The sequence below is a fragment of the Trachypithecus francoisi genome, unplaced genomic scaffold (assembly GCF_009764315.1).
Source record: "Trachypithecus francoisi isolate TF-2019V2 unplaced genomic scaffold, Tfra_2.0 Contig00264, whole genome shotgun sequence".
Lineage (NCBI taxonomy): Eukaryota > Metazoa > Chordata > Mammalia > Primates > Cercopithecidae > Trachypithecus > Trachypithecus francoisi.
This window is the reverse complement of record NW_022680533.1, coordinates 17347-41638: the sequence shown is the minus strand read 5'-3', so window position 1 is coordinate 41638 and position 24292 is coordinate 17347. Positions and strand designations below refer to the sequence as shown.

Below are 24292 nucleotides of genomic sequence, written 5' to 3'. Positions count from 1 at the left end.
ATGTAGTTATTTGATTTAGTCTGGAGTGTGACTTTTCTGTTGAGGGCCAGATTGTAAATATTTTTGGCTTTGTGGGCCATGTCTCTTGCAGTTACTTAGCTCTGCAGTTGTAGTGCACAGGCAGCCATAGACAAGATGTAAGTGAATTAATGTGGCTATGTTGCAATAAAACTTTAGTTACAAACACAGGTGATGGGCGGGATTTTGCCCATGGCCAATTGCCAACCCCTAGTGTAAAGTGGTCTGTTTTGGTAGTTTCTTTGAAAAATGATGTGTTCTGCTTTTAGGTACTGATGCTTATAGATGCCAGCTTTGGGTTTGAAATGGAAACATTTGAGTTTCTAAACATCTGTCAAGTACATGGCTTTCCTAAAATTATGGGAGTTCTCACCCACCTCGACTCCTTCAAGCATAATAAGCAACTGAAGAAGACAAAGAAGCGATTAAAACACAGGTTCTGGACAGAAGTTTACCCGGTAAGAGGAGAAATGATTGTTGGATACTAGCAGTATAATCCTTTTAAAATAGACTGAAGAGGCCGGGCGCAGTGGCTAACACTTGTAATCTCAGCACTTTGTAAGGCAGAGGCAGTCGGATCACTTGAGCCTAGAGTTTTGAGCTCAGGGCAACATGACCAAGCCCCATCTGTACTAAAAATGCAAAAATTAGCCGGGTGTGGTGGCGCGCACCTGTAATCCCGGCTACTCAGGAGGCTGAGAAGTGAGAATTGCTTGAACCTAGGAGGCAAAGGGTGCAGTGAGCTGATATCACGCCACTGCACTCCAGCCTCGGTAACAGAGTGAGACTCTTGTCTCAAAAAAAGAAAGTAAAATTACTGAAGAGACATTATTAAACGTCTCTCTAGGATTCGCCTCCTGAATTCCGTTTGTGTATATTCACAGTCCCTGGCCTCCTGAATTCCTTTGTTTGTGTGTGTGTTCACAGTCTATGGCCTGCTGAATTCCTTTGTGTGTGTGTTCAGCCTCTGGCCTGCTGAATTCTTTTGTGTATGCGTGTTCACAGTCTATGGCCTGCTGAATTCCTTTGTGTATGTGTTTAGTCTCTGGCCTGCTGAATTCCTTTGTGTGTGTGTTCAGTCTTCTGGAAGGTTTCCCTCAAGAGAGTGCTTGTTCTGGGCTTCTTGGTGTATCTCATTTGTCTCTGTACCTGCTGCGCCAGGCAGTGTCTGGCTGTTTTGGGGTCAGGATTTTATATAATAGAATACATCAGAAATTTCTCCTAGTTACAGGACCAGGCACTGCCCCTTCCTTTCTGTACTATTCTGGTCCATTGGCCACAAAACCGTTTCTGTGCTCAGACACCTCACCTCCCTCTCCTCACCATTACTTAGATGGATGCCCCGGCTCAACTGCAGAGCAGTCTGCCTCTGTGGGGTTCTAATAAGTCCTGAAAGAAGCCAGCAAGGCCCTGGAAGCCTCAGGATGGTGGCTTTGCTGGAAGTCTCCCCTCTTAGGATTGCTTCTTGTTTAGAACTTTTATTTTGTTGCTGTATTGATGAGAATTTAATTGAAATTTAATTTTTAATTTTGCTCTAATGTTTAGGGTGCCAAGCTGTTTTACCTTTCTGGAATGGTGCATGGAGAATATCAAAACCAAGAAATCCACAATCTGGGCCGTTTTATTACAGTTATGAAGTTTAGGCCTCTCACATGGCAAACTTCTCACCCTTATATCTTGGCAGACAGGTAAAACATGACTGTAAACTGTTGCTTCCTGGGCCATATATTTCAAAACTAAAAAGGCTAGAAAAAGAACAGTGATAGGATTCATTTTGTGCTGATTTGAATAGTGGAGGTAGAAGTGTAGTTGATGGAAAATGTCTACTTATATCGTTGCTCAAAGATGCTGTGCCTTTGGGAGTAAATTAATTATAAGATGTTTAGGAAAATGGGAGGACTTGGAAGCATTTAAGGCTACAGAGTGTGGCCCCATCCTACATTCAGCCTCAGTTTTGAGTGATGCCGCCTTCGTGCCCGGGTGCTTGAGTCCTTCGTGTGTGCCTTCAGTTTCCTTCCTTTGTGCTCTTCCTCATGTGGTTTTCTCAGCCTGGAATACCCTTTTTCCACCTGCCAGAATCCAAGCCACAGTAAAAATCCCAAAGCACAGGCTTCCCATCTTCCAGAAAGGGATTTTCTAAATATGTTCTTCACTCTCCCACCACCCCAGGTGGACATCATCTCTCTGTCTGGTGTCTTCTGGAATGAAAATGTCACTTTCAGCCTAGAGACACAATGTGTGCCTACCCCTTTTCCGCTGCTGGATGGTGAACGGTGCTTCCTTATTTCTGCATTTTCTAGTTTTCTAAATGATGTGCTTAGTGGACAATAGTGTGATGAGTCATTGACACCTGAAAGGAGGTATAGGAACTTTGGCATTCATTTCTGCTGCATGATTGAGTTTATTTTTCTAGGATGGAAGATTTGACAAACCCAGAGGATATCCGAACAAACATCAAATGTGACCGGAAGGTGTCACTTTATGGTTATTTAAGAGGAGCACACTTGAAAAATAAAAGCCAAATTCACATGCCAGGTATTCTCTTGTTGTAGAACATACTAGAATTACACATAGGATTCTTGGGATGACTTCATTTCTCAGGAAAACTGAAATGACTAAACAAGGGAAGATGGCCTCGCTGGAGGTTTTTAAAGTAACCCAGCTATGTGTAGGCCTGCAGAGGTGTTACCAAATCCCCTCTTCTCTGACCTCTTGTCTTGTAGCTAGAGGGCCACTGTTCCAGTGTGGCACAATGCCCTTCTTTAGGGTCATGGGTTAAGCCCTTGGACTATGGCTCGTTTTTAACCCCCCAGTCAACAGTAGATACTTCTGACTTCTTGTCAGCTGAAGCCTGCTTTTGGTCCTGTCTTCCAGGGGTAGGAGATTTTGCTGTGAGTGACATCAGTTTCCTCCCAGACCCTTGTGCTCTTCCTGAACAACAAAAGAAGCGCTGTTTAAATGAGAAGGAGAAGCTGGTTTATGCGCCTCTTTCTGGAGTTGGGGGTGTGCTGTATGACAAAGACGCTGTCTATGTTGACCTTGGTGGCAGCCACGGTTTTCAGGTATCAGTGAGATGGGAGTCATTTCTCTGAACTCTCATTATTCTTTCTGAATCTATTTTTTAATCACAAAAAATAATATAGTCAGCTTTTATTTATTGAAGATTTTTCTCTTGTACTTATAACAAAGGCCCAAATGCATATTGTAAATATATAGGATAAAAAGAATGCTTTTTTTTCATTGTACCAAGCAGAAGAGTCCTGTCCATTCCTCCTTGATCCATGGCCCCAGCGCAGGCATTGCTGCCATGTGGTGCCTGCACGGCCCATCCCTGTTTGTACAAAATCAGTGTGCTTTTCAGCTCTCATTGGTCTTTTTCTCATTCACAATGGTCTCCTCATTCTGTATTTTAAAGTGGATTTCAAATATTTATTTCTTAGTTCTGAAGTGGAATTTTATTGGGTTAAAATCAGGGTTATTTTAAAATGTTAGAAAAGCTAGCATTGTTGTAGCATTGGAGCTGAGGTTTTTTTAGCTAAGTGTTTAGGTTATCAGGTTATATACTCCCTGAACTTTGGAAAAGTTTAATGAAGATGGGGATCCATTTCAAGCTTTGTTGTAAGGATTTTCTTCTCTGCTTTTTGAGGCATTAAGAAAGGTTCTTAGGAAATGTGTCTAAGATAATTTTGAGAAACTGAGTGAAACCAGTGTCTCTCCAGGATGTTTGTGCTTTTCTCACGTGCTCTTTCTTGGTGATCTTGACAGGACGAGGTGGGGCCCACCCATGAATTGGTCCAGAGTCTCATCTCTACCTACTCCACCATTGATGCCAAGATGGCTTCAAGTCGAGTGACACTGTTTTCTGATTCCAAGCCACTTGGGTCAGAGGATATAGATAATCAAGGGTAAGTCTGCTTTTTTTCTATTTTTAATAAAAAGATGTATTACAGAAGATCATATCACCCATAATTCAGCCATCATAACACATTTTGGTGGGATTCATTCTATGTTGTTTTGTTTTTCTTTGTGTGTGCATGTGTCTCTGAGGGCTCTTCACTTACCTGACATTACAGGGGAGTCTTTTCTTGAAATAAAATACAGGATGCATTTTTCTTTTTTTTTCTTTCTTTCTTTTTTTTTTTTTTTTTGAGACAGAGTCTCGCTCTGTCACCCAGGCTGGAGTGCAGTGGCCGGATCTCAGCTCACTGCAAGCTCCGCCTCCTGGGTTCACGCCATTCTCCTGCCTCAGCCTCCCGAGTAGCTGGGACTACAGGCGCCGCCACCTCGCCCGGCTAGTTTTTTTGTATTTTTAGTAGAGACGGGGTTTCACCGTGTTAGCCAGGGTGGTCTCGATCTCCTGACCTCGTGATCCGCCCGTCTCAGCCTCCCAAAGTGCTGGGATTACAGGCTTGAGTCACCGCGCCCGGCCATGGATGCATTTTTCAACAGACCCCAAATATTCCTCAAATACCACGCCATCTTCCATAGGTTGCCTTTTGTGTTTTAAGAGACGTGAGGCCACTTGGCTTTCTTTTGGTGGCCAAAACACTAGAGCAGAGTCAAGGAGTTTGTGCCTGTCCAGAAGCCACATGCCTTGTCTCTGAAAGTTTTATTTAGATTATGCTGTATTATCTCCCGTGGGTAGGTTTCCATGGATGTATGTCTTATGTGAATTATTTTTCAGTCTGGGTTGGGAATCTGTATACCTTTATACATGGTCAATGTTTGCAAAACATTGGTTTTGTTGTATTGATTGATGACTCCCAGTAAAATTTATCTGAAAATTTTGAGGTTATCTAGTTTGTAATTTGTTACAATGTGCATAAACTACCTAGCAGAATGCCTGACAGATACGAAGTGTTCACCGAAAGATCACTCCTTTATAATGAGGTTACTAGCAATTTTCATTTTTGTATATCCTTCTAGTCATCTTTGTCTACAAGAATACTCTGTTCTAATAGTCTAAAATAACATATAATTTTATTTCTATATTCTGAGCATTTCCTTTTTCTATACAGTCTTTATGTAGTCACCATTTTGTTATTATTGGTGTATTCTTTTTTGTGTGTGTGACAAGATCTTGCTCTGTCTCCCAGGCTAGAGTGCAGTGGTATGATCTGGGCTCACTTCAGCCTTGAACTCCCAGGCTCAAGTGGTCCTCCCGCTTCAGCCCCCCAAGTAGCTGGGACTACAGGAGTGCGCCACCACTCCCAGCTAATTTTTTTTTTTTTTTTCCTGGAGATTAGGTCTCACTGTGTTTCCCAGGCTGGTCTCGAACTCCTGGGCCCAAGCAATCCTCCTGCCTTGGCTTCCCAAAGTCCTGGGATTACAGATGTGAGCCACTATGCCTGGCCTATTATTGCTGTATTCTAACTTATCCTTCTCTTTTGGTGTGATTTTCAGTTTTTTCAAATTTATGTTTTCATAATTTTATATATCTTGCTACATTAAATAGCTTCATACAGTTTTCTTTTATACTGTGATTTTAGCCTCCTGATGATTCTTCTCTATCAGTTATGACACTGGTGACTTAAAATGTATGTTCTTCCTCTGTCATTCCTCCTACATTTGTTAGCTGGCATTTTTAACAAAGAGCTTTCACTTCTCCCCTTTATTTCCATATCACTGCTGACTAATGCACTTGCGTTTTGTTCCATAGGTTATTTTCCATCACTCTCATTATTCTTCCTGATGCCTATGCTGTCCCAGATTTGGCCGCAGGAGCCTTCAGCCTGTCTCCTGTGTCCTTTCAACTGTCTCTGTTAGTCTTTGAGCATTTCTTACTTTCTGACAGAACAAGAGGATCCAGGCTCATTTTGCCTTCTTTCTGCCTTGGGCCTGGACTCAGCCATTTCTCTTAAAGATCATGTATTTTTAGCTTAGAAATTAATCAGCTTTCAAAAAAAATCTACAAAACACTCACTTCCCTTTTGAGCAATTTTTTTCTAAAGTTAGATTTTTGTTTTTTAAGGGTTATTCCTTTATTCTCTCTCTAAGTTTTTTTGAAGTGTGGTATTAGGGAACCATGCCCGAGTTTGCTTATTAATTCTTCCATTGTTTATCAAATCATTTTTTCCCTATGCTATGTCATCTTAAACAATTCCTTGACATTTTCTGTTTCTTTGTATTTTTCATTGACCGTATTGCCATTTCTAGATTAGCTGATTAATGTACAAATTGAATTATTTTGTATTTCCTTGGTAATACAGGCTATTGATGCCAAAGGAGGAAAAACAAATGGACTTAAAAACTGGGCGAATGCGTCGGAAAGCCATTTTTGGAGATGAAGATGAATCTGGAGATAGTGATGAAGAAGATGATGAAATGTCCGAAGATGACGAGTTGGAAAACGGCTCTAGTGATGAGGAAGCAGAAGAGGAGGAAGATGCTGAGATGACTGATCAGTATATGGCTGATAAGGGCGTCAAACGACGGAAACTTGGAGAGTTGGAAGAAGACAGTGAAATGGATTTGCCAGCATTTGCTGATAGTGACGATGACCTTGAGAGGAGCTCAGCGGAAGAAGGGGAAGCAGAGGAGGCTGATGAAAGCAGTGAAGAAGAGGACTGCACTGCAGGAGAGAGGGGCATTTCAGAATCAAAGGCTGTTGGAGAAGGTAGTAAAGCAGGGCTGTCGCCAGCTAATCGCCAGAGTGACCATGTGAATCTGGAGAAGTCTTTGCTGATGAAGAAAGCAGTTCTCCTCACTTCCGATTCTGGGCATTGCACAGCTGAAGAGGTATTTGCATCTGAAGATGAATCTGAAGAAAGCTCCTCACTTGGTGCAGAGGAAGAGGACTCAGAAAATGAAAAGGCTATTAGAAAAAAGCTTTCAAAGCCTTCTCAAGTGAGCAGTGGTCAGAAACTGGGGCCAAGGAACTTAATTGATGAGACCAGTGATATAGAAGATTTACTCAAAGAGGAAGAAGATTACAAGGAAGAAAATAATGATTCCAAAGAAACCTCAGGTAAGCTTAAATTTAGTTGGTTGCTGCTATGAACTTGGCTCTCGAAATGGTGCCCAATGGAATGTCTCCATTTGGGGGTCTGTTGATTCTGTGATTTTGTTAACTGTTGAAATGCTGCCTTGTGGATGGATCTTGAGGGAGGGGAGGCATGTAAACAAGCCTAACTGGAGGTTGGCATTGGTCATTTCAGGTGCCCTCAGGTGGAAGGAAGACCTTTCCAGAAAGGCAGCTGAGGCCTTTCTGAGGCAGCGGCAAGCAGCTCCAAACCTCTGAAAGCTTATTCATAGGACAGGTAAAGAATTCTGGTTCAGAGCTAGAAACGTTTTAGTTTCTCTGATTGTTTAGATGAGGGAATTGGTTGATTGGGCTGGTATTGTTGACATCCATAATTGCTGGCCATCACATTTCATATTTGGCAGATTAATCATCAACTTATGAGGACCACACTTTGGTCTTATGAAGTAGACTTATGGGTTTGTTGTAAAACTTGATGCAAATACTGTCCATTGCATCATGTTATGTCCCCTATTTAAAAGTCCTTCATGAGAAACTTTTTGAGAATTTAGTGCTAGAAAAATATTTCTGACCATAAAAATATTTATTTTTTCCTTTCTGAGAATGAGAACCCTGTATAACACAGTTTGTTCTCCCTTTTGCCCTTGTCTTCTGATTTCATGCTTTATTAAACTTACCTATATGTTCTTTCTGGTAGAATTAATGCAAAAGTAAATAGATAGTGGTGAACTTTTACATTGTGCTCCCTGGTTACTGCACGATAAGATCAAGGCCACATGGTGAGACATTAGGGCTCAGCACACTGCATTGGGAGGGATGTTGTGAACTGATTTTCATTCAGGTTTTGTCTAAGTACACTTAGTGATGAGAGGCTCAACACTCTTTAGAGCTCTTCTTTAATCATCTAAAGCTCTGCTTTTAAATGTCCCTTCCCTCCCTTGACCCCTAGTATTCTCATTCCTCGTCCTCTTAGCTGCTGCCATGCAGGAGTGCAGGAGCCCCACACATGTAGAGCAATAGCTTCCTTGCTCTCTTAACCTGTGACTGCCCTGCCCTCTCAGTGCCTAACTCATATGTGGCCATTGCCATACCCACCACAGACAGAGGCCCTCAGTTCCTGAGTTCGAAGACTCATGGCCTAACTTGTCGAAAACAATGAGTGCTCCAGGGCTGTAGTTTTTGTTCTCACTTTTCTACCATGGTGTCCTCTTTAGTGACAGAAGATAATGAAGAAGAAGATGGAGATACCCGAGAAGAGCTTGGAGGGTTGTTTCGTGTCAACCAGCCTGACAGAGAGTGTAAGCATAAGGCTGACTCTTTGGACTGTTCCAGATTTCTTGTGGAGGCCCCGCATGACTGGGATTTAGAGGAGGTAAGGCTGGGTAGTAGATTTGATTTAATAGAGAATTAGAGAATTGTTTTAGAATAAGATTATCTGATGTCAATATTGCTTACCTGTTGTTGGCTTCTTCTTTTTACAAGATTACAGGTCATTCTCCCAGATATTGCAGTGGGCACTTCATGCATCCTAAACAGTAACATGTTCTGAGTTTAGTTAGACCATGTACGTGGCCCACGGAGGACAGGTTCAGCTTGCAGTGTGGACAGTAGTGTGCATCTTTATTTTGAAGCATTGCACATAAGTTTTTATACATCAGATGTATTTTTTGTCTTATCACTGGGATATATGTAGCACCCCTGAGTTAACATTTATAGTTTCTACTGTTTTGTAAGCATAGAGAAATCTGTGATACCTCTAAATGTTCTTCCTGCAGCTCACCACTTTGTAATCACACTGGAATTCATTCAGTACTCAAACTCACCACAGCTCAACCTCCTCTGAGACCTCTTCTCTTTCTCTCTCTCTCTCTTTGAGATATGGTCTTGTTCTGCAGCCCAGGCTGGAGTGTAGTGGCACAAGTGTATGATTCAATGCAGCCGCAACCTCCTGGGCTCAAGAGATCTTCCCATCTCAGCCTCCACAGTAGCTGGGACTATAGGCATGAGCCATCAGGCCTGACTAATTTTTACATTTTTTGTAGAGATAATGTTTCACCATGTTGAGCTACTTTCGAACTCTGGGTTCGCGTGATCTTCCTGCCTTGGAACCTCCCAGAGTGCTGGGATTACAGGAGTGAACCATCATGCCAGCCCCTTTCTCTGTATTCCCTTCTAGAATATTCTGATCTTCCAAAGGCTGCCTTCTTTTTTGTCAATTCAGTTTGGCTTAGATGTCACTTCTCACAGAGGCCCTGCTATCATACTGCCTATTGTAATTCGCCAGATAACACTTAGTGCGCTTTATGAGATTTTATTTAACCATTTTTTATGGTGAAATTTAATACAGATATAGAAAACCACGTAAAAACAATTGTTTAGCTTAATGGGTTGCCAGAAGGTGAATATCCCTGTACTCAACACTCAGGCTGGGAAATCAAGCATTGCTGCTCAATTGTGACACCAGCCACAGTCCCCTTCCTCCCTGTAGAAGGAGGTATTGTCCAGCCTCTTAAGGTGATGCTTTCCTTTTCTTCCTGGTTTCTTCCTCCATGCTTCTGTAAGCATCACTGTTTACTTTTACCTGATTTTCCTTACTGTTTTTCAGTCTATCTTTTAACATTTTTAGTGAACAATCTTACCTTCCCATTTCTTTTTTTGGTTACGTTTTATTTAATAAACCAAGTCTTTGGTCTGTAGAGTTTCTTGTATTCTGGACTTTGTGGATTGCTTTGCATCCCTCTGCAGTTTCACAGGCCCTCCTGTATTTCCTGTGAATGGGTACTGAGCAATACTAATAGAACTTCTGTGATGAGCAGAATGTGTATCTGAGCTGTGGGTTGTGGCTACTAAGCTCTTTAAATGTGGCTAATGAGACTGGAGAACTAAATTTTAAATTTTATTTAATCTTTGTTAAGATTAATTTAAATAGCCATGTATTTGTAGTTACCCTGTAGACAAAACATCTAGCAGTTGGACAGGATTTAAATTTGATTTTTATTTTTCAGCAAAACTGCTTCCTAAGTGGTGGTGTTTTCTCATTAGGAGGCGCATACAGACTGGTTGTGTCCTTTTAATGATGTTAGATGTTATCAGTTGTTGGTGCTCAATGCCTAGAACCATCAATTTCTTAAGAACGTAGAGTGGTGGTGTTCTATTCAATCATTTCTCTTTATATATTAGCTGTAATACTTTAAAGAGAAACTTTTCCTCTTCTACTATTCACTTCCATGTATGTAGGGTAAATGCTTGATTCTTTTTTCTTTTGAGACGGAGTTTCGCTCTGTCACCCAGGCTGGAGTGCAGTGACACGATCTTGGCTCACTGCAAGCTCTGCCTCCTAGGTTCATGCCATTCTTCTGCCTCAGCCTCCCAAGTAGCTGGCACTACAGGCTCCCGCCACCATGCCCAGCTAATTTTTTGTGTGTATTTAGTAGAGATGGCGTTTCACCATGTTGGTCAGGCTGGTCTCAAACTCCTGACTTTGTGATCCACCTGCCTCGGTCTCCCAAAGTGCTGGGATTACAAGAGTGAGCCACTGCGCCCGGCCCGTGCTTGATTTTTTAATCAGTTTTTGGAGTGATTCTCCAAAGGATACTTGTTTGTAAGTATCACTGTGATGTCATGGATATAAATGTAGTTAATGTGCCTTGTGCTCCTGCACCTGTTATCCGTTATTGAAGCTCCTCTTTATCCCACCTGTGGCCTGTGAGAGTCTGTGCACACCAGCTCCTGAGACCTTGTGTTACAATCGTAGTCGTTCTGGATCAATTCTTGCTCTGTGATATGAGAGAGCACTTGGAATCACCCATAAGAAGTCCTGATTTATTTTAGTACAAAATGGTATTTCAACATGACAGCCTAGGTATAGGAATGCTTACTGCCATGAGTTGGTCATTACTTCTAGGCCTTCTCAGTGACCCGAACTAGGAGAGTCCATACAGATATTTCCAGTTCACATTCAGGACTACATCTTATTCATTCTTCCACTAGAGAATTATTCCTTGGTTGAATCAGAAGATGATGAAATTAGAGAATCGCATAATTATTCATTTGCTTTATACTCTCTCATTTCTCTTTTCAAAAGTGACTGTGCCATTTTACTTACTCACTGGCACTGTATGTGGGTTCCAGTTTCACCACTTCTTCACCAGCACTTGTTATTATCTGTCTTTTTGATTATAGCCATCCTAGAGGGGATGAAGTTATATCTCATTGCAGTATTGACTTGCATTTCCCTGATAGATAATGATGTTGAACATCTTTTCATGTGCTTATTGACTATTTGTATATATTCTTCATATTGTTTGCCCATTTCAAAAATTGGATTATTTAGTTGTATGTGTTGTTTATATATCCTGGATATAAGTCCCTTATCACATACGTAATTCTCAAATATCTTCTCCCATTTTATAGAAATTAAGTTTTCAAACGGATGGGTTTAGATTAACAAGTATCAAGACCAACTTTGTAAACTACTGTTTCATTGCATTGCCTTAGAAACCTTAATAAAATTGAAAATTAGTTGAATTAGTAATTATCTGTTTGTTTACTTATGAGGTTAGTAGACTAGTAGTATTTAATACTTTCCCTATCTGCTGCTTAATGTGTTTTATCTCTGCAGTTACACTGTCTCCATCAAAGGTAAAGTTATTTCCTAGACTCATTTGGAATGAGAATATCCATGAAGGTGGGAAATATTTAAAGGCAAGTTGTTGCCTACTGCCATTTCTTAGAGTTGTTTTGCTGAGTGATTGGAACATCTCACCTAAGTACTCACCTTTCTGCATAAGGCTATGAACAGTCTCAGAGATTGTTTCGTGGCTGGAAAGTGGGAAGACGATAAAGATGCAGCCAAGGTCTTAGCAGAAGATGGTAAGTAAAGAGCTGGGTTCTTCAGGAACACTGGCTTCTCAAACTTTATTTTCTTCTGTATCTTAGACAATAGTGAAATTGAAAATAATAGTCACTTGTGAAATGCTTTGGGGAATTCGGACAGGAGTAATGAGCCAGGTAATATTCTGGTTTTTCCTTTTATGATGATCTTATTTTCTCAGTTGGCCAACTGATTTACTACATATGGACCTTAAAAGTGAGAAACTTTCCATAAATTTTATCATGTGTTTGTTAAAAACAGATTTCGTGTGATGTGAAAAATATACACAAATAGCATTTATAATTTTCTTTTGATAATAAAGATAGTATGCATTGTGGAAAATTTAGAATGAAAAATACAGAACATACCGGAATTCTACCAACCTATAAGGAAAACTTTGTTAACTTCTTGAAGTATTTACTTCTAGTCAGTTAAAAATCATGTGTAGAAACCTTTTTAGTTGTACTTTATATAATTTTTGACAGGAGGGTTGCTTAAGTGATGTACTTTATATAAATTTTGTCATTAAATTTTTTCAAAGATTTCATTTTTATTATTTAAATATCATACCATTATTGAAGTCATAATTTTTTCAATATCTAAGTAGTTTTGTACTTTGCTCATTTTGTAAAGAACTCCACACTGAACAACTTTGAAAAAATTATTGGCTCACACTTTTTTCGCTTTGTTACCCAGGCTGGAGTGCTTTGGTGTGGTCATGGCCCACTGCAGCCTCAGCCTCGCAGACCCAAGTCTCCTGAGTAGCTAGGACCACAGGCTTGCATCACTATACCCAGCTAATTTTAAATTTTTTTGTACCAACAGTCATTTTCTGTTGCCCAGGCTGGTCTCAAACTCCTAGGCTTAAGAGATCCTCCTGCCTCAGCCTCCCGAGTAGCTTGGACCACAAATGTATACCACCATGCCTGGCTAATTTTTTAAAATATTTTTGTACAGATGGGGGTCTTGCCATGTTGCCTAGGCTGGTCTTGAATTCATGGGCTTAAGCAATCCTCCCGTCTTAGCCTTCTAAAGTGCTGGGATTATAGGCATGAGCCACTGTGCCTAGTCTGTAGTATTTTAATGTATTCTTTACATACATACAATTTTTTTTCTGGACTTTCTAGTTTATATCATTGATCTCTGTTGGTTCATTTATTATTTCTATAAATTAGAATCCTATGTAGCTTTATCACGTTATTAAGACCCCAGTTATTAAAACTGTGTCTCAACAGTTTCTTTCTCTTTATGTTCTGCTGGGGGCTTTTTTAAGTGTTCTCCTGACTATTCTCACTTGCTTATTGTTTTTTCCATAGGAACTTAAGAACCGTCTTTTGTTTTCAAAAGAAAGTGTGGTGGGTTTCTTTTTTAATCACTTTAGTGAGGTATAATTGATGGTAAACTACAGTGTTTAAAGTGTACAATTTGATAAGCTTTAATATGTGAATATACCGTCGCCACAATCAAAATAATGAACACATTTATCACCCTCACAGTTTTCTTACGCCACTGTGTAACCCTCCATCCTGTCCTCTTCCATCGCGAGGTACATTCAGCTGCCTTGTGTCACTATTCAGTAGGTTGTGCCCTTTAGAATTTAATCGAAATGGGATCCTACAATATGTGCTCTTAGTTCTGTCTAACTTCTTTTACTCAGCATGATTATTTCAAGATTCATCCATGCTGTTGCATCTTCATTTGTTTTTGTTGGCTAGTGGGTAGTCCATTGTATGATGTGTAGCAATTTATTTATCTGTTAACCTGTTGATAAACAATTATTTCCAGGTTTTGGCTATTATGAGTAAGGTTGCTATGAACATTTTTGTAGAAGTCTTTATATGAACCACCACTTTTATTTCTTTTGGGTAAATAAGTAGTTCAGAATGGACTAAATGGGTCATATGATAGGTACACATTTAATTTTTTAAGAAATTACCCAACTGTTTTCCAAAGTGTTTACACCATTTTCCATTGCCACCATAATTTTATGTGACTTCCGGTTGCTTCACTCTACATCTTTTCCAGTACCTGGTAGTATCAGTCTTTTTAAATTGTAGGCGTTCTTTTAGGCGTAGAGTGATATCTTGAAGTTTTAGTGACTAATGGTTTCGGGCATTTTTTCATGTGCTTATTTCCATCTGTGTCTTCTTTGATGAAATATCTGTCCAAATTTTTTGCACATTATTCTAATTTGGTTACATTCTAAGACATTTTATGTATTTTTGATACAAATTCTGTATGACATGTGATATGCAATTATTTTTGCCTAGTGTGTGCCTTGTCTTTTCTATTTTTAATAGTGTTTTTCACAGAGCAAAGTATTTAATTTTGGTGTAGGTCAATTTATTAAAAAAATTTTTTTTCAGGGGGAATGGAGTCTTGCTCTGTCTCCCAGAGTGTGATGCGATCTCGGCTCACTGCAACCTCTGCCCGCTGGGTTCAAGCCATCCTCCTGCCTCAGCCTCCCAAGTAGCTGGGATTACAGGCACCTGCCACCATGCCTGCCTAATTTTTGTATTTTTAGTAGAGATGGGGTTTCGCCATGTTGGTCAGGTTGGTCTTGAACTCCTGACCTCAGGTGATCCACCCGCCTCAGCCTCCCAAAGTGCTGGGATTACAGGCATGAGCCACTATGCCCTGCCCAAAATTTTCTCTTATGGACTGTGCTTTTGATAGTGTATGTAAGAAATCGTTGCCTCACCCAACGTCACAAATTGTCTCATATATTCTATAAGTCTTACAGTTTCAGGTTTACATTTAGGTCTATAATTCTTTTTGAGTTAATTTTTTATAGGGTGTTGGGTATGGGTTTAGGTTCCTTTTGACTTATTGATACCCACTTTTCCCAGCACCATCTGCTGGAAAACTATTTTTTTCCCTGTTGAATTGCGCTGTATTGGTTGGCCATATTATGAGTGCATATTTCTGGGCTCTCTGTTTTGTTCCATTGATGTATTTGTTTATTTTTGTACCAATACCAACACTGTCTGTGTTACTTACAGCTTTACAATTAGTCTTGGAATTGGGTAGTTTTTAACTTTAGGTAGTTTTTCAAACTTTAGTCTCCTTTTCAAAGTTGTTTTGGTTAATCTAGGTTCTTTGCATTTTCATATACATTTTAAGATGAACATGTCAATTGCTATAAAAAAGCCCACTGCAATTTTGATTGGGAGTTCATGGAACTTGTAAACAATTTGGGAAAATTGACATCTTAACCACATTGAGTTTTCTGATCTATGAACATAGTAACTCTCCATTTATCTTGTTCTTTACTTTCTCTCAGCAAGGTTTTCAGGATACAGGTCTTATATCACTCTCAGCAATTTATTTTCATATCAACTTGTATTTATGTATAGCTAATATATAAGAAATGCAGTTGATTTTTTTATATTGATCTTGTATCCTGCAATCTTGCTAAATTACTTGTTTGTTCTTTTTTTTTTTTGAGACAGAGTCTCGTTCTGTCACCCAGGCTGGAGTGCAGTGGCATGATCTCAGCTCACCGCAGCCTCTGCCTTCCAGGTTCAAGCAATTGTCGTACCCCAGCCTTGCGAGTAGTTGAGATTACAGGCAGCCACTACCACGCCCGGCTAGTTTTTTTATTTTTAGTAGAGATGCGGTTTCACCACGTTGGCCAGGCTAGTCTCAAACTCCTGACCTCAAGTGTGTGTTTGGAGGGGAGGGGTAAACTTTGACTAAACAATATTCATGGTTTTCTAAGTAAATACTTCTTACTACCCCAAGGATTCTTTTCTTTTATGCTGCTTTTTCTCCTGTTCTGCGTGGGCTTCCAAGTTCTGCTTTGACCTTTCACCCTGGTCCAATCTCATATGGTTCCCCCAGTTTCTGTGCGGGATGGTTCTGGGAGCCAAGCAGGATTCTCTCTATCTACAGAAAGGCTGAGATAGATCCCAGTGGTTTTACTTTCTTTCTTTCCTTTCTGGATGACTTAATTTTTCTTGTCTTACTGCCCTGGCCTAAACTTCCAGGACAGTGTGGATTAGAAGTCAAAGTAAACATCCTTGCTTTGTCCTGATTTTGCTTGTTTTCCACGTGAATTTAAGAATCACCTTTTCTGGCTGGTCGCAGTGACTCACGCCTATAATCCTAGTACTTTGGGAGGCCGAGGCGGGCAGATCACGAGGTCAGGAGTTTGAGATCAGCCTGGCCTGGTGAAACCCCGTCTCTACTAAAAATACAAAAATTAGCTGAGCATGGTGGCACATGCCCGTAATCCTAGCTACTCAGGAGGCTGAGGCAGGAGAATTGCTTGAACCCAGGAGGCAGAGGTTGCAGTGAGCTGAGATCACGCCACTGCACTCCAGCCTGGGCGACAGTGCGAGACTCCATCTCAGAAAAAAAAAAAAGAAACACCTTTTCTATTTCCAAAAGAAAAGTTTGTGGTACGTTTTTTCCTAATTAAACTTTTAAGTTTGAGGTAATTGTAGATTGACACGCACTTGAAAGAACGAATACAGAGAGATCTCCTGTATCTTGTACTATAGCACTATCTATATATATGCACTGTGTATACTATGTGTACTGTAATACAAGGTCACAGCCTGGATGCCAACATTGATACAATCTGCTGATCCTATGTAGATTTTTCCAGTTTTACCTGTGTGTGTGTGTGTGTGTGTTTTACATGTGTGCGTATATACTTCTGTGCTCTTTTATCACATGTGTAGGTTTGTGTGTCTACCAACAGTTAAGATACAGAGCAGTTCCATCACAAGGATTGCTTGTATTGCTGTTTTATAAACACACCCACGCCCTTGCTGTTCCCCAGCCCCCAGTTCCTTCCCTTATGAACCATAATGTGTCTTCTGTTTCTACAATTTTGTCATCCTCAAGAATGTTAAATAAACAGAATTATACAGTCTATAACCTTTTGGGAGGGGCTTTTTTTCACTCAGCATAATTTCCTGGAGATCCATTCATGTTAGTGTATGTACCATAGTTCATTCCTTTTTATTGCTGAATAGTGCTGCATTGTATAGATGTACTGTTTTGTTTAACCATTCATCTGAGATCAAGCTGGGTTGTTTTCAGTTTGTTTTGTTCTGTGTTTTTTAAAGAAAGAGTCTTGCTCTGATGCCCAGTCTGGGGTGCAATGGTGCGATCTTGGCTCCCTGCAGCCTCGACCTCCTAGGCTTAAGTAATCTTCCCACATCAGCCTGCCAAGGATCTGGGACCACAGGCATGGACTACTGCACCTGGCTAATATTCATATTTTTTGTAGAGATAGGATCTTACTGTGTTGCTCAGGCTGGTCTTGAACTCCTGGCCTATTTTCAATTTTTGACTATTAGAATTGAGCTACTATGAACACTTGTATACAAGTTTTTGTGTAAATATGCACTTCCCACTTTTCTGGGAAATAAATGCCCAATACTGCAATTGCTGGGTCATATGATAATGGCACAGTTTCATAGGCGACTGCCAGAGTAGTTGGGCCATTTGATGTTTCTACCAGCAATTATGTGAGTGATCCAATTTCTTTACATCCTTGCCAGTGTGTGGTGTTCTCACTGTTGTTTATTCTAGCTATTCTAATAGGTATGTGATATTTTACTTCCCTGATGACTAATAATGGTGAGCATTTTTTCATGTGTTTATTTGCATTTTTATATCTTATATACAGATATAAAATATCTGGGGATGCCTTTGGTTTTTTTTTTTTTTGCACTTTTAAAAATTGAGTTGGGTTGGGTACTGTGAGTTCATTACATATTTAACTCCATGGTCAGATGTGTGATTTGCAGATATTTTTTCCTAGTCTGTAGTTTTCACTTTCTTAACAGGGCCTTTCACAGAGCAAAAGTTTTTATTTTTGATGAAATCCAATTTACCAGTTTTTGTTTGTTTGTTTGTTATAGGGAATATCAAATTTGTTTCAAGTGGAGGAACTATTTCCTATTCTTTGATCCTGAAGCTTTTCTCCTATGTTGTTTTCTAAAAGTTTTTTTTTTTGAGATGGAGTCTTGCTCTGTTGCCCAGGCTGGAGTACAGTGGCGTCATCTCAGCCCACTGCAACCTCTGCCTCCTGGGTTCAAGGGATTCTCCTGCCTCAGCCTCCTGAGTAGCTGGGACTACAGGCGCATGCCACCACATCTGGCTAATTTTTTGTATTTTTAGTGGAGATGGGGTTTCACCGTGTTAGCCAGGATGGTCTCTATCTCTTGACCTCGTGATCTGCCCACTTCTGCCTCCCAAGGTGCTGGGATTACAGGTGTGAGCCACTGTGCCTGACCCTAAAAGTTTTGTAGTATTTTTCATTTTGTCTTTACACCCATGATCTATTTTGATTTTATGAGATATGAGGCTTAGGTCAAGGTTTATATTTTTGCATGTGGGTGTATAATTTTTCTAGCACCATTTGTTCCATTGAATTGTTTTTGACTTTTGTAAAAATATAGTTGAGGAGCTTTATGTGGATCTGTTTCTGGGTTCTCTTGTGTTCCATTGACTTCATGTGTCAATCCCTTGGCCAGTACCACCCTTGCTGTGTAGGTTCCTGTAGCTTTATAGTCAGTGTTAATGTTGAGTAGAGTGACTCGTCTTACTTTATTCTTATTTTTCAAGATTGGTTAAGCTATCCCAAGGCTTGTGACTTTCCATATAAATTTTAGAATAAACTTGTTTATGTCTACAACAACTTAGCTGGGATTTTGATAGGGATTGCATTAAACCTATAGATCAGTTTGGGGGGAGAATCTTTTTCTATTTTGAGTATTAAAATATATGAACACAGTATATTTATTCATTTTAGTTTTTTATTTCTTTCATCAGTATTACGATTTTCAGCATCCTGGCTGGGAATATGTTTTGATAAGTTTAGACCTAAGTATTTCATTTTGATTGATTTTCATTTGTTTATCTTTTATCCTGCTAAACTCATTTGTTAGTTGTAGGAGGATTTTGTTTTGTTTTGTCTTTGTAGATTGCCTGCTATTGTCTACAAAGACAGTTGTGTAGAAAACATAGAGACAGTGTTATTTCTTTTCAATCTGTATTTCTTTTTTTTTTTTTTTTTAATTAAATTGTTTGGGGATAGAGATGGGGTCTTGCTATGTTGCCCAGGCTGGTCTCAAATTCCTGAGCTGCAGTGATCTGCCTGCCTCAGCCTCCCAGAGTGCTGAGATTACAGGTTTGAGCGACCTCTCCCGGCCTTCTTTCTGTTTTAAATTTTTCTGCCTTAATTCAGTGACTGGACTTTTAGTACAATGTGGAGTAAGAGTGCTGGGAGTGGACTTCCTATGTTGTTCCCAATCTTTTCGCTGTTATTTATTTATTGTCATGATTAGATGTTGAATTTTGTCTAATGCCTTTTGGTGTCACTTGATATGATCATCTGGATATGGGTTTCATTCTTTACTCTTTTGATATAGATTACACTGATCCTTTTATTTTTTGAGACACAGTCTTCCTCTGTCACCTGGGCTGGAGTGCAGTGGTGCGATCATGGCTCACTGCAGCCTTGACCTCCTGTGCTCCAGTGATCCTCCTGCCTCAGCCTCCTGAGTAGTTGGGACTACAAATGTGTGCCATCATACTTGGCTAATTTTTTGTTGTTGTTGTTTGTTTGTTTTGTAGAGCCAGGTCTTACTGTATTGCGCAGGCTGGTCTTCAACTCCTGGCTTCAAGCTATCCTCCCACTTTGGCTTCCCAGTGTTAGGTTTAGGGACAGGAGTCACTGCACCTGGCCCAATTCATTTTTTGAATGATGAACCAGATTTGCATTCCTGGAATAACTCTCACTTGGTCATGAATAAAAATAAAAATACAACATATGGAAATGTGTGTGTGTTTTTTGTTTTTTCTTTTCATGTCAGATGGTTAATGTGCTAATGTTGTAACAAGGGTCAAGGGTGGCATATCCCACATACATGCATGAATACCCAGTCATGACACTTATGAACTATGAAAAGATCTCCATGTGAAAATTTTTATAGAAATCTTTTTATGTGTTGTTGGATTCCATTTGATAGTATTTTGTTGAGGACTTTTTCATTCATGAGAGATATTGGTCTGTGGGTTTTTTTGTTTTGTTTTGTTTTCTTTTTGTGGTGTTCTGTCTTCATCTGATTTTGGCATTGGGATAATACTAGCCTCATAAAAAGAGTTGCAAAGTGTTCCCTATTCTGTTTTCTGGAAGAGTTTGCATAGAATTGGGATGAATTCTTTAAATATTTGGTGTAATTCTCCAGTGAAACCATCTGTGCCTGGAGATTTCTTGTTCCAGAAGTTCTTAATTACAAATTTTATGTCTTTAATGGTTATAAGACGATTCAGATTACCTATTTCATCTTGCCTGAATTTTGGTAGTTTATGATTTTCAAGGTATTTCAAGTCCTGTTAGGGAAGTGGAAGTTGCACTGAGTGCCTTCTTGAAGAGACCAGCTTGAGTAGTCTGAGGGTGATGTTTAGAGTATTTGCTTAACACTCTTTAATGGCTGTGGGAGCCTTTTTGATAACCCCTGTTTTATTCGTGATGTTGTTGGGTTGTGTCTTCTCTGTTTTTATCTTTGTCGTAAAATTTATTAGTTTTGTTGATTCTATTCAAATAACCAGCTTTTTGTTTCATTGATTTTCTCTGTTTTTCTGTTTTCAGTTTTATTGATTTCTGCCCTTTATTTTTTATTTTTTTATTTTTTTATTTTTTTGAGACTTAGTTTCACTCTTGTTGCCCAGTCTGGAGTGCAGTGGCACGATCTTGGCTCCCCGCAACCTCCACCTCTTGGTTCAAGTGATTCTCCTGCCTCAGCTTCCCGAGTAGCTGGGATTACAAACATGCACCACCACGCACAGCTAATTTTTTGTTATTTTTTGTAGAGACGGGTTTCTCCATGTTGGTCAGGCTGGTCTCAAACTCCCTACCTCAGGTGATCCACCCGCCTTGGCCTCCCAAAGTGCTGGGATTACAGGCATGAGCCACTGCGCCCGGCCGATTTCTGCCCTTATTATTTCTATTCTTCTGTTTGGGGTTTATTTTGTTCATCTTGAAGTTTCTTAGGTTATTGGTTTATCTTTTCTCATTTCTATTGTGAGCATTTAGTGCTTAAATTTCCTTCTCAGTACTGCTGTGCTGTACCCCACAAATGTTCATGTGTTGTATTTTCATTCATATTTCCTTTGGGACTTCTTTTTGGCCCATGCATTATTTATAAATATGTTGTTTTAATTATCAAGTATTTAGAGAGTTTCCTGTCTTTCTGTTACAGATTTCTAGCTTGATTACATTATGTTCTGAGAACATATTCTTATGATTTGAATTCTTTTAGATTTGCTGTGATTTCTTTTATTGCCCCAAATATACTTCATCTTTGTAGATTTCTATTGGCTTTAAAAATGTGTGTATTTTGCTATTGGGGAGTGGGCTGTTGTACAGATGTCAGATTTTGCTGGTTGACTGTTCAGATCTTTTGTAAATCCTTGCTCCTTTGCTGCCTAGTTTCACTCTGTCACTTATGCTAGAGTGCAGTGGCACGAACATGACTCACTGCAGCCTTGACCTCCTAGGCTCAAGCAGCTCCCCTGGCTTAACCTCCTGAGTAGCTGGTACTGTAGGTGTGTGCCGCCATACCTGGCTAAATTTAAAATTTTTTGGAGAGACGGGGCCTTGCTATGTTTCCCAGGCTCAAACTCCTGGCCACAAGCAATCCTTTGTCTTGGCCTCCCAGAGTGCTGGGATTACAGGCATGAGCCACTGCGTCCAACCTCTGCCTCGTTTTAACAGTTGCTGAGAGGAGGATGTTGAAGTAGATGTCTTCTTGGTGGGTTAATCCTTTTGTCATTAAACAGTTGTTATGGTCACTTCCTTTTCACGCCATTGGTGAAGGAGGGGTCCCTGCCCTAAAGTTTAGAAGATGGCTGAACATGACACCTGGTGTAGATGGATGAGATTGACAGCAGTGTTTTAGTCACATATACCCACAGCTCGGAGGAGAACACTGAATGCCAACCAGGGTCAGATGGGCACCGTACTCTGTAGCGGAGTGAGGGCTGGGGGCTGAGGAGGCAGGCAGGCTTGGTAGTAGTAACAAGAGCGCACAATGACTAATGGTTCCTGAGGGGGAATGCAATTGGCTTGTTTGAATAAATTCATGGGCTGGCAGACAGGTGAAGTGAAACTTCTTAGGCTGAGGTGCAGCAGCTCTGGCTGATAAAAGAACTAGCCAGGTGGGGAGCCTTTCCTGCTGGGTGGCAGGGTAGGAGCTGTCTGTCAGAAACAGGAAAACCCATGGCTAGGCCTTTGGGGCCCTGTAAGGCTCAAAGATGCCAAGGCAGCATAGGAAATTTTAGATCTTAAAATTCAGCGAAGACCCTCTCCAGCTCTGGTAACTTATTTTGCTTGAAGTCTACTTCATGAGATATTAATATATTCATTCCTGCTTCCTTAAAAATTAATGATTATATAAGATATCTTTCTCCATTCTTTTACTTTCAGCCTACTTAGGTCCTTAAGTGAGTTTGAAGTTTCTTACGAACAATATCTAGTTGGGCCATGTGTTTATTATAGGCTCTCCATCAATCTGTCTTTTGGTTTATTTAGACCATTTACATTTAAGGTGCTTATTGTTACATAATTGCTTATGTCTGATGTTTTTATTGTTTACTTTTTTGTTTCCTTTTTCTTTAGCTCCATCTTCATCTATTTCTGTATAATGTTGTTGTGTGTATCTCTTTGTATAGTCTTAAAGTGTTTGCTCTGGATGTTACAATATGCATATTGTAATATAGTAGTCCACTGGTACCAGTATTTACCACTTCAAAGTGTGGAAACCTGCCTTGCATTTATGTCTCTTTACCTTTTCCACTTTTATAAATCACTGGCTTGAACATTAGGTGGTGGTATAGTTTTTGTTTGAGTCGTCAAATGTGATTTTAAGAACTGTGGATTGTCTAGTGTGTGGTTTCCACATTTCTGGTCTTTCCTTTGTCCCTCCTCCCATAGTCCCATATTCATCCCTTCTGCATAAGAACTTTCTGTAGTCATTTTTTTTATTTTGATTTTTTTGTTTTAATTTTTTGTGTAGTGGAAAAGACAGAACATGTTTCTCTAGCCACTTTTTAGCATTTCTAAATTTACCAGGGACAAATTCCTATATTCTCTTCCTCTGAGAATGTCTTTATTTCTCTCTTCATTTCTGAAGGATAGTTTCAGGGGATATAGAATTTGTAGCCAACAGGTTTTTTTGTTTGTTTTTTTTTGTTTTTTTTTGTTTTTAAGCACTTGAAAATGTTGTGCCACTTCCTTCTGGCCTCCATGATTTTAGAGGAGAAATACACTGGCATTTGAGTTGGCGTGTCCCTGCTGGCATTCTGCCTTTTTTGATCTTTGTTTTTAGTTTTGAAAGTTTAATCAGTGTTGCTTTCTTTTGGTATACTTTGAGGTTTACTCATCTTCTTGAATCTGTAAGTTTATATCTTTCACCAAATGTGGAAGCATCAGGAATCAGTTATTTGCATGCTTTCGCAGCTCTGGTCTCCTGTGGGACTCAGATAACATAAATGCGGGGTCTTTTGTTATTGTCCCACAGGTCCGTGCAGCTCTGTTCATTTGTTTTCAGGTTATTTTCTCTCTGTTGTTCAGACTGGGTGAATTCTGTTGATCAGGTTTCAGCTTCTCCGATTCTCTCCTCTGTCGTCTCCACTTTTACTCAATAGAGCCCATCCAGATAGATTTTTTTTTTATTCTATTACTGTATTTTATATTTCTGTAATTTCCATTTGATTCTTCTTCAGTTTCTTTGCTGACGTTTTCAGTTCTTTGTTTGTTGCCATAGGATTTGTAGTTGCTTGTTGAAGCTTTTTTTTTTTTTTTATACTTTAAGTTCTAGGGTACGTGTGCATAACATGCAGGTTTGTTACATATGTATACTTGTGCCATGTTGGTGTGCTGCACCCATCAACTCGTCAGCACCCATCAAGTCATCATTTATATCATGTATAACTCCCCAATGCAATCCCTCCCCCCTCCCCCCTCCCCATGATAGGCCCCAGTGTGTGATGGATACTGACCGTTATAAGCGATGATGGTTCCAACATCTGCCTATGTGATTTTTTTATTTTTGCAGGCAGTCCTCCTGTTTCGGTTTAGTCTGTAAGTCCTGGTCTACTTTGTGGGCTGTAATTCCATTGACAATTTAATTTCAGAGCCTTCATGGTGTTATTTTGGTCTGTTTGGTGTATCTGGTATCACTGGGGTTCTCCCACCAGTCCCTGCTGATGCCCACCTGAGGGAACAGGGGAGCTGCCTCAGGCTGGGCCACCTGCTGCAGCTAGGTGGGTGGGGAATGGTGGTTTTCTTGGTGTATGGAGCTGGTTTTCTTGTTGTGGGGAAGATCTCCTTTGATCTAGGGGGATTGAGCCTGCCTGGGTTGCCTTCTATTCTAGGTTGGGAGTTGGGAGACACT

The 24292-nt window shown here is 40.0% G+C and overlaps 1 protein-coding gene and 1 non-coding gene across 2 annotated transcripts in view; one reads left to right on the top strand and one right to left on the bottom strand.

Moving 5' to 3' along the window:
- LOC117082755 (ribosome biogenesis protein BMS1 homolog) overlaps window positions 1-24292 on the top strand; it is a 47700-nt gene that overhangs the window by 6062 nt on the left and 17346 nt on the right. Inside the window, 9 exon segments of the mRNA XM_033209772.1 lie at window positions 288-476; window positions 1564-1706; window positions 2432-2553; window positions 2893-3080; window positions 3784-3923; window positions 6228-6985; window positions 7176-7277; window positions 8215-8372; window positions 11791-11872. Coding sequence (XP_033065663.1) covers window positions 288-476; window positions 1564-1706; window positions 2432-2553; window positions 2893-3080; window positions 3784-3923; window positions 6228-6985; window positions 7176-7277; window positions 8215-8372; window positions 11791-11872 — 1882 coding nt within the window.
- On the bottom strand, window positions 19703-19806 carry LOC117082862. Its single transcript, XR_004436807.1, has one exon. It is a non-coding gene; the product is annotated as a small nucleolar RNA U13 (small nucleolar RNA).